The sequence below is a fragment of the Nelumbo nucifera genome, chromosome 7 (assembly GCF_055504915.1).
Source record: "Nelumbo nucifera cultivar China Antique chromosome 7, China Antique-T2T, whole genome shotgun sequence".
Taxonomy (NCBI): Eukaryota; Viridiplantae; Streptophyta; class Magnoliopsida; order Proteales; family Nelumbonaceae; genus Nelumbo; species Nelumbo nucifera.
The window spans coordinates 13,103,603-13,114,114 of NC_142655.1; the positions used below are offsets into that span (position 1 = coordinate 13,103,603).

General features: G+C 39.2%; 1 protein-coding gene across 1 annotated transcript; it reads right to left on the reverse strand.

Annotated features, from left to right (window-relative positions):
• Positions 1 to 3,886: 3,886 nt before the first annotated feature.
• LOC104611313 (protein NRT1/ PTR FAMILY 5.4-like) lies at positions 3,887 to 7,035 on the reverse strand. Its single transcript, XM_010278316.3, has 4 exons — positions 6,621 to 7,035; positions 6,283 to 6,500; positions 5,639 to 6,168; positions 3,887 to 4,801 (listed from the first exon to the last, which is right to left on the reverse strand). The coding sequence occupies exons 1-4, from the start codon at positions 6,682 to 6,684 to the stop codon at positions 3,964 to 3,966; spliced, it is 1,650 nt and encodes a 549-aa protein (XP_010276618.1). The 5' UTR covers positions 6,685 to 7,035; the 3' UTR covers positions 3,887 to 3,963.
• Positions 7,036 to 10,512: the final 3,477 nt, after the last annotated feature.

Sequence of the window (10,512 nt, forward strand, 5' to 3'; positions counted from 1 at the left end):
CTCATATATTCAGATGAATCATGTGTATATATCCCTATATACCATTCAATTCACACCATGAATTATGTAGTCGAATATATAAATTCCTCTCCCAATTCATTCATATAAACCTAATCAATTAAGAGATGGCCACTCCTAATCGCATTAAGCAAATAACTCATAGACTATATGGAAATCACGATCTTGGATAAATCATAATGATAAAAATATAGTCATTATCATGGTTAGGCTTTCCACGGCCCTAGTTATAAATAAATCAGTTCATACTAGAGGAAATAAAGCAAACAAGAGGAAAGAAAGAACTCATGGTGTCACCCTTGGAGCTGAGATTTCCTCTTCTCCTTGCCGCCACCTCCTTCTTGCAGTCTTCTTGCTTGATAGATTGGTTGCTCCTCTGCTTCTTCATGCCTCTCTAGTCCGCCCCCCATCACTTTATATAGCTTAAAGGGGAAGGGGTGGTCTCCAACTCCTTCTTGGAGTTTATCTTTCGAAAATAGAAAGTCCTAGTCTAATCCTACTCTTATCTTTTTATCTAGTGAACTCAATCTCTTTATCTTTTTAGGATTACATCACAAATTTAAATCTGGTAGGACTCTTCTCAGTTTCTTGTTCTTGCATTCGTATTAGGCTTCCTCTGCGAATTGAGCTGCTGCAAGGCTTTTCTACAAGTTGGGCTTCAGCTGCGAATTGGGCCTTCCTACGAATTTGTCCCGACTTCGGACCCAGATTTGACTTTGATGCAGGCCGAATCTGCGAAAGCCCAAAACATGAAAGTTGTAGCTTTTTCTCTTATCTTTCAAGTAAATCTTGAATCATCACAATCGGATCTCTGATACGAGAGTTAGGCCCAGATTACTGAACGGTGTCAAAACTATGAAAAATCATCCGATTTGCCTTGCTTTTCTCCTGATGCCTTTTTTCATGCCCTGAACCGAAATACAAGAAATATGAATCCAAATAAGTAGTAATTCAATATAAAAGACTTAATATTTTAGGATAAAAATATGATAAATTTTATTCTCATCAACCACACTTCCAGTGAGTGAAGAGATGATTCATTCAAGTACTAGTTGATCAAGTTGCACCTAGTTTTCATAGTCTGGATTCACCACTCTTCTCTCGTTTGGTCCATCAACTTCAGTTGGTGGTGCCTGCACTGTGCCTTCCACAAGTCCCAGTAACTTGTGTGTTCTGAGGACAAGAATCATATGTGCCTTCTAAGAAAGATAATTCTCATGGTTTAGTTTGATTGGGAGTGAGTCAGAGATGTTGGGGATGTTAGAGACTACCGATCCCAAAACAGAGCTCACTAGAGGGTTTGGTCCACTCGTGTTCGAGTTTCTTACAGAGCTGATGCCGTTGAGAGCCATGGCTCTGATTCCAAATCAGAGATATGCCAAGAACAAGAAGAACAAGAGAATGAATTGAAGAATATTGTTCGGTGGTTATCTTAAGCACCAACCGTATTATATTTATATTGAGAACAGTTACATGCATGGCAGAGTTCTACATGGTGTGGGAATGTACAGATAAGAGAGAGTTTACAGATAATCACAACTAAGATAAACTGATATGATGTACATCCTAAGTGCGAGATACCTGATGAGTTGATGGGAAACAGGAATTATTGGTTTTGATCTTTTGCAGTTTTTTCATAAGGTTTGATAAAAGTTTTAGTACCAACTACCAACTTGACGCAATCCTCGACCTTTATTCGGACTTGGGACCTGTGCCTAGCGGTGTAAGACAAACTTATACTTGGACCTAATTTGAAAAATGTTTTGCCAATTAAACCTCAAGAATATGGATCTTTTGGGGTTTTTTCACCTAGTGTGGAATGGAAGGGTTTGAATGTAAAAGCCTAAAATAGTATTGTCATGGACATAATTACAAGGAAACAAATGTTTATTGAAATAAGAAGCAAACAAAATGCTTGGAAGGTGAGGAGAAAACAAAGAGAAAATTGTTATTTGGTGTTCTCATTTCCCCATATAATCACTCTAAACGGATGTGTTCAACTTACCCGCGAATCAAATTATTTGTTTGGAAATTCTGAAGGGATGTACTCCTTCAATCCTACAAAAGAAAGATTGTGACAGGCGCGTCGAGTAGGAAGTTTTAGGGTTGTTTTGGGTGTGAGTACTGTACGGAATCGACCAATCACCACCTTCTTTAGTACCCATGATCTTTTACCAACAAAACATTTTCCAACCCTCTAACAACATGATCTAACACCGCACATCTCACTATGAGATTGTAATCCATCATGTATGAGATAGGTGAGATCATGTTGGTAGAGGGTTAGAATGTACTTTGTTAATAGGAGATCTAGAACATCTCATACATGGTGGGTCCCACTTTTATGAGACGCTCCGGTCTCATAGTAAGATGTACAGTGTCAAATCATGTTAGGTAGGGTGTTGGAACATGTAATTCTATAATTCATGACTTATACGCAACATGGGTGTTCTTTGATTAGACCCCAAACGTGTGAAGCTGTAACTGGAAGTGCATTTAATCTGCCAAGTAAAGGGTCTAACGCTATGTTTGGTTTGAAGGAAAGAGTAGGGAAAGGAAGGGAAATGCAGGAAAATCTATACAAGATTTGGAAAAATTTCCCTTCCTTTCCCTACTTTTTCCTTCAAACCAAACACAGCCTAAAAGGAATGTAAAATGGAATGTAACATTTTTGAGAACTGGACAATCAACAAATTTTCCAACACATGTGGCAACTTCTTTTTTTCTTCCAAGATAGGTCTATAATTTTGTCTTTATATCCATAAGAAACATTTCAGCTTAGAACCCTAATTCCAGTCCACATTTGCAACAATATGGTTTTAGTACTAAATTAAACCATGAAATACAATGGGGGCCACAGTATAGCTAGCCATTGTTTCACAGTTTTAGCCCAGGATTAGATAATCCAGGTAGGATCTGCTACAAACACATGCATGTAAAATTAGCTACGTAACCAATCATGAGGAAACACGTCAGTGCTCTATACTCATGATTGGTACGTAGCTCGTTTTTTGCATGTATGTGTTAGCAGCAAACCCAAAGTGGACTACAGTAAAACCACATAGAAATGGATTGTCCTAATTCCTATAATGTCAAAATATTAAGTGCTTAGTCAGTTTGCTCACAAGGGTGTGCCTACTAGATCATATCCAATCTTCAAGATAATTAGGCTATTCTTTGGATTTCACTATTGAACCTTTGAACGGCTACTATCACTATGGAAAAATATGCAATAAAAGGAAGGGGTTAGGGTTAATGTGGACCTTCCAAATGAACACTTTGGACCTATCCCGTAGGGGTCAGTTCCAGACTTTTAGGTTTTTGGAACGAAAACCTATCCTACGAAGAAGGGTTCTAGGGTCGGTTCTGGCCTGTTCCAAGGTCTACCTATGGAGTTTGTCCTTTCTTTATCCCCCAAAGAAAATGGACCATGTTCTTTAAAAACTATAATATAGTTAAAACTTGTATTGCCTCATTGATCAAATTGATTAGATTGGGTAATTTAAGATGTAGATCATAATATATTAATATATAATTCAAAACTTATCTTTATAATTTAAATTTTGTAAATATTACCTTCTATATTGCTTATTATACACATTTAAACCTTGGCATCTTCAAAATATTTTTGAGATTTATTTCAAGTCAAGTTCGGTTTTAAGTTCAGTTACGTTCCACCAAGATTGGTTGAGGTAGGGTAAATCCCTATACCTAGAACCCATTTAGGTGGGGGTTGGTTCTAACTTTTAAGAATTTGAAACCAGACCCTAAAATTGATTCAAGGCCAGTTTGAGGTCGGTTCCAGGTAGAACCTACCCATTTATTAAGACATCCATATAGCCATGACCACCACAACAAGCACTCATCATGTACTAATTTCTATCCTTGAACCATTAATTTGTTACCAACTCTAGAGCTACTTCTCATCTGGATGGATTTGAATGGTCAAGCAGCAACACCACCACCAACCTTCTTGTAAACAAATGACTTAGCCAAGCCTATATACATAGCAAGCCATAGGCTACTCAGCCCTGCTAGCACCCAGTAGTAGTACTCAAGGTGAGCTAGGTTGAGGTTGTCACCCAACCATTCATCACCAAACCTTGAGCTAATCGACTGCACAACAGATATAATGACGCTGCTGAGCAAGCTCCCGACCCCATACACACTAAGGAAGGCCGCAGACCCAATACTACGCATCCCATCTGGCATCTGATCGTAGAACAGCTCCTGCAACCCAATCGCTGCAAACACATCACAGACTCCTGAGCTCATGTACTGTGGAAGCAACCACCACACACTCATGGGCACAGTTGCATTTGTTTGTTCAACGAGACCATGCTGTTTTGCAATCCGATTCCTTTGGCCCTCTACTAGAGCTGCTTCGACCATGGTGATTATCGAAATGGACAAGCCGACTCCGATCCTTTGTAGCATTGTTATACCAGATGGGATTCCAGTGAAGCTTCTCGCCAATGGAACAAGAACTCGATCGTATATGGTCACAGAGAAGATTACTACTAGGGTAGTAGACATCTGAAGAGATGCAGCTGGTACATGGAAGTTGGATCCGATCCTTCTGTCCATTGTGCTACCTTGCTTTGTGTAGAAGGTGCTGAGCTGCGCAAACACCACCGTGTACATCAGGCAACTGAACCAGATCGGAACCAAGCGGAGGAGAAGCTTCACTTCTTCAACTTGAGTCACAGTGCAGAGCCTCCACTTGTTTCTGCTGGTGCTTGACATATCAACATCGTCTATGATCGTCGCTTTGTCCAGAAACCTGTAGCTTTGTTTCTTGTTAATTTGTAAGTTGATGGGAATGGGAAGGCTAGACATATGCATATGATTGGGTTTGAATTGACAACTTCCTACCTGCTAGATGTGTTTGTGACAGATCTTAGTCTGATTATATGATTAGTAAGGACTCGGATTTGGCCCTGCTTAATTCAACTGTCATTTACAACATGATTTGTGAAACTGCAGCTAATGTTTGATTCATGGTCTTCCAAGCATGGATCCCAATTGAACCCAATTAAGTGCCAATCAACATGAACGGAGTCTGGATTTGATCCGTTTCATCGTCTATATTATGATATTTAGTTAGTTTAATGGCTAAGGGTACGTCCTTACAGTATCTGTCTCGGGGCACAGGACCCATAGATGATTTTGATTTTTGAGGCCCCATTATATGTTTGACTGGGTGACAATCCAAAGCAGTCCCTAAAGCTGAACTTGTAGAGAAGGCTAAAACTGAATGACTTATTGCTGTTTATTGTCATATAGTTAATAAAATATTTTGGGGCCGGGTATAGTAATTAATTAACCAATTAAACATGCTGTTCAGCCATTAAGCTAGAAACCATTTATTCATCACTAAAAGACAAAGCACTAAGTCATTCAGTTCAGCCACTCCAGCTGTTATCAAACAGCCCCTTTAATCTTAATAGATAGACTAAATTAAAGATGATATAGTTTATAACATTTTAATTTTGAGTACGTTTCAGCCTAATTAATTATAATCAAAGGCTGTACTTCTTCAGTTTTCCATATATAGTAAGCATTAAATTAATGATATATATATATATATAGGATCGATGAAACTTTGGTGAAACATTACCTAAACTGATCAGTAGGAGCCAGGGTCCTACTGGGCTGAACCTCCATGGCTAAACCATCTCTCCTATCTTCAGCACATTCTCCATAGCCACCACCCTTTGAGTCAGGCAAGTGCCACTTACGAGCAGCAGCCACAAACACCTGAGCCACCCGGGTTAATGGGCTTCCAACCGATGCTTGTCGCCTATATGATCTCCAACCCAACAAAAACAACACAAGCGCAACTGTCATTGCAATGACCAGGATTCCGAAACCAACACCCCACCCCACATTGTCCTGAACGTAAATTGCTATCAGCATGGCTGCCGAGGCACCACAGCTCATCCCAAAGTTCCACCAATTAAAGAATGAGCTCTTGGCTTTCCTCTCCTCCGGCTTATCTTCACTGAACTGATCCGCTCCAAATGTCTGTACGCACGGCTTATGCCCACCTTCCCCTACTGCCACCATGTAGATAGACAGAAAGAACAGCTCTCGTCGAAAGCTTTCAGGCACCACCGTCGACACCGATAATGTTAACATCACTAGTCCCTGTGGTTCAATATTAAATTATATTGATTAAAGCATCCATGATCAAGGCCAGACTTAACTATATATATCTAGAATATTTCCACAACCCCAGAACTCAATAATCAATTAACCCACCATGAGAAAGATCAAGGACGAGAACAAGATGGTTTTAAAACGACCCAAGTAGGAGTCAGCAATGAGTGCTCCAAACAAAGGGAGGAGGGTAGCTACGCCAAACCAAAGGTTCACGTTCTTGGCTGCTGTTGCAGTAGTCTCGTGCAGGGCATCTGTTAGATATGTGATGAGGTTCCCCAGGAGGCCATAATAAGCGAATCGCTGTGCTGCTCCAATGCCTGTTTTGCAGGATATATTCAGAATTAAGAAAACAGTAGTCAAAACCTCAACAACCTATAGTTTCATGTTACGTAACTACAATTGATGAAAGATGATGTAGTCTTCAAAGCGAGTCTTACCAATGATGTATGTCGCTGATTTCCATCCCCCTTTAGGTGAGTCTTGTTGCAGAGGGGCCTCCATATCTTCTTAATCATCAATGTTTAAGAAAGAAGATTATAACAGAAAAGTCCTCCTACTATATAAGCACTAAACAGTGTATATGGAGAATAGATGGGGACTGGCCGTGTAGTTCACCACTGCACTGTTCGTGGTGGCGTAGCAGCAGCACAGCGCATGATTCCAGCCCATGATTCATTGTAATTTCCAGTTGATTGCCATCACAAAGGCAAGAGAGGATTCAGGAGATGTGGCCAGCAATGTGGTTTTCATTCATGGATGATGGTTGGATGCATGCATGATCTTGTATTTGGAGCCTAATGTATCTGGCCAATCCCTTTGAGCTTAGAACGACAACCCATGTCGTCCATGGCTAGCTCTAGCTCCTCATTATTGAGCTTTCTGAGGTAAAAGTTGTCTATACCTTTCCATGTGCCAAGCTGCGGTATTGGGGTTTGTGGGTCAGCTTGGCCATTGTTTATCCAAGTCCCTGAGTGCTCCTAAAAGAGAGTTGATGTGATAAGTCTCATTCTTTATAAAGAAAAAGTTTGGTTCAGTCCTTTTGAAGGGTTTCCACATATCCCATATACACCAAGGCCGTGTTTTGATCGTGGGAGTGGATTTGGATTTGAATCCAAGTCCCAAGTTGATTCCTACAAGTGAAATGACTACCCCTTCTATCATGTCCTCTTGAATTCCCCTAAAAAGCAGAATTTGAAGAATCCAAAGTTTTTGATCAATGTGTCCTGTCTCAGAAATTCTGGCAGAAGTCCAATTCCATCTCCATCCTCGTCCGTTATTTAGAGTGAAGGGGTGATGGGCTGGTCTTACTAAGCACAACTGCACAACACTGGACAATGGGCTGAAAGTGGTGTTGGACCAAGCCGGCATTCAAATTTATTCAGAAGCTCTGTTCCAGGCCCAATGAAAAGTCATGCAATTTCAGGGTGGCATACCTGAGTGACTGACTCCTCTCTCCCTCTCAAGGCTGGGGTCCATATTTAGAGTCGGTCTTCGATTAGACCTTAACCTGATCCAATCCATCTAATTTATACCTATACTTAAGTTATTAAAGAGAGTCAAAAAAGATTGAGAGATCTAAGAGGAAAGGAAGAAGTTAATGAGTTAGGGGAGATGTTAGCATGTTAGAAGCATTGACTACAGAATTTTAAGAATGATCTTATGGGCTTTATTAGAGACAATTAAATACCTAAGAGAGTCTTTATTTTAACTATTTATATTTTTAATAATTAATTCAAAAATAAGTAACTATAGGAGAATAATGAGGGAATTTGGATTAATTGAATGCATTAGCTGTGTAGCAGGCTGTGTGACAGTGATAAAATACATGAGGCCCACAGTGACGGGTTCTATGATTGTGGATCCCATTGCAATAGAGCATTATTATTGATTCCACAGCCTGTTGAACAGCAATTGCATTCAGTTAAATGTCATGTCACGAAAGAAGACATTATCTTCAGTGTTGGCCCATTGGATCCTAATTTACAGGTCATCCCATATTCAAAGGATTCATATCTAAGTGGGTCCATTATGGATCAAAAGTCAGCTCAGACTATGAGTGCAGTTGTGTATTTTGCAGCATAGAACGAAAGTTGATGAAAAGCTTTATCAGAACTATAGAAATAAATAATCAATTGAACAGTTAAAGGTCATAATCTTTAGTAGAAGGAAGCTTCCAGTCTTCCACCAAGTGTGTGGAGGAATAAATTAAAGATTTGCATAAATTTGATGTGTACTAGCTAGGCACTTCTCTGAAAATAAAAAATACAGCCAGTCTCTTATGTTGGGACCCATGTGATGTGGGCCCTGACCTCCATAGAGAAAGTACAGCCGTATGGCCTAAGACCCAAGACAAACAGTAGTAGCCTTCAAAGATTTTTTTTTTCTCCCTCCATATGGAATTAAGAGTGCCCAATTTTAGACAGTTTTTAGTGGTATAGCTTCAGTAGCTAGGAGGATGAGAATTTCTAAAATGGGGGAAGAGCGTTCAACATCCAATGATGCAAAGATGCAAATAGCTCAAATGGACCAACAGCACTGAAGATATGGCCATTGTAGATCTAGAAGTATTATCCACCACCCATGGAATGGACACTGAACTTATCTGTAATCCTTCAGTTGTGGCTGAAAGAGAGTGTGTACAAGGAAGATTTGTGATTATCCACCTGGAGAAACTATACCCATTGAATTGAATGATGGATCTGGAAATGGTAGACAGCCCAACTGACTGGAAATGGCACTGAACAGAATGGAATGGCAGAACAGGATTCATGTATCCGACCTTATATAGAGTTGGGTCAAGGCTGATGATGATGATATTGGTATGGCTGATTGGGCATATTGAATTTAAGCACATGTTTGGTTATGTCGTCTGTTCGAGGTGTGATGTGTTTGAATCCATTGGACCCACTGTAGTGTGATTCAAACCACATGCATGGTTTGAACCACACCACATTTTATAAGTTATTGTGTAATGTGATGTGAATGTGATAGCAAAATTTCAAACAAGATACTTCAGTCAAAACAATAATCATTCAATTTATTGTGGCATGAATAGAAGAACTACAAGATTTTATCATAGAAAGAAATAGGTGATGCTTCCTGAAGCAGAACCATCATCTATAAATGATTTCAGAAAACACCCCACCCTAAGGGTGTGTTTGGTTTGAAAGAAAAGGTAGGGAAAGGTAGGGAAGCTTATGCAGTATATAGGTTTTTCTACCTTTCCTTACCTTTTCTTTCAAACCAAACACAACCTAAAGCAGGCCTAATGGGTGTGATGTATTCTGGAACCAGTTGATCTACAGAATATCCACTACAGAACACTCTTAGTCATAGACTTGCCCTTGTGGTGTGAATTGAACCACAAGATTTTATCAGGGAAAGAAATAGGCCACGCATGTTGAAACAGAACTATCATCGTCTACCAACGATTTCAGAAAATGCTAGACCAAAGTATACCTAATGGGTGCGATATGTACTGAAACCAATTGATCCACGGGATATCCACACTACAGATCATACATAGATATGCTCCGAATACTGTTTCAATTTTGTGCTGATCTTGGCACTGATACTACTTTTCTGGTAATTCACCTTCGCTCTACTGCCCTTTATTGCAGTTGGAATATATTGAAAAAAAATGGGGAACGAGATTTAAGCAAGAGTTTGTTAACCGCTAAAATATGTGCTGAAATGAATTATAGAAGAGATTCCAAACTTAAAAATGAATTAATAAATGGGTATAATTAAGTTGGTATTTAACCATTTATATGATAAAATTCTTAGGCTGTGTTTGGTTGCACTACAAATCTTGCCTGGGTGCAAAATTTGTACTTGGTTCAGTTTTTCTTTTGCTTGTTTATAATTATAGTTTGCATTCTTACCTGATACAAAATTTGTCTTTTTTTTTATTCTTTTAGACTTACTGGCAATGCAAATTTTGTGTCACCACCTTGCTCCTACCTTATTCCTGCCACTCCAGATCTCCTACCCAAAATTTCTTCCCACAAGACATTACAGGCATGTATTGAAAACATCTCTCCATGAATGACAAGGGAGATATTCCCAATGCAAGATTGTAGTTCTATGGGTAGCGATGTCCTCCTAGCTCAATTTTCTATCATTTATAGTGGTAACTTCATTTTATTTTTCAAAACAAATAAAACAAAGTCAAATTTAAAGCAAAAAATAAATTAGAATTTAAATCTTCTGCAGCCACATGCATGTATTTACACCAGTGCAAATGAAATTGGTACTGCAACCAAAGCCGTCAGTGTAAAACAATAACCAAAAAAATAAGAGAAAAATATTATTGTGTTCAATGTTGTG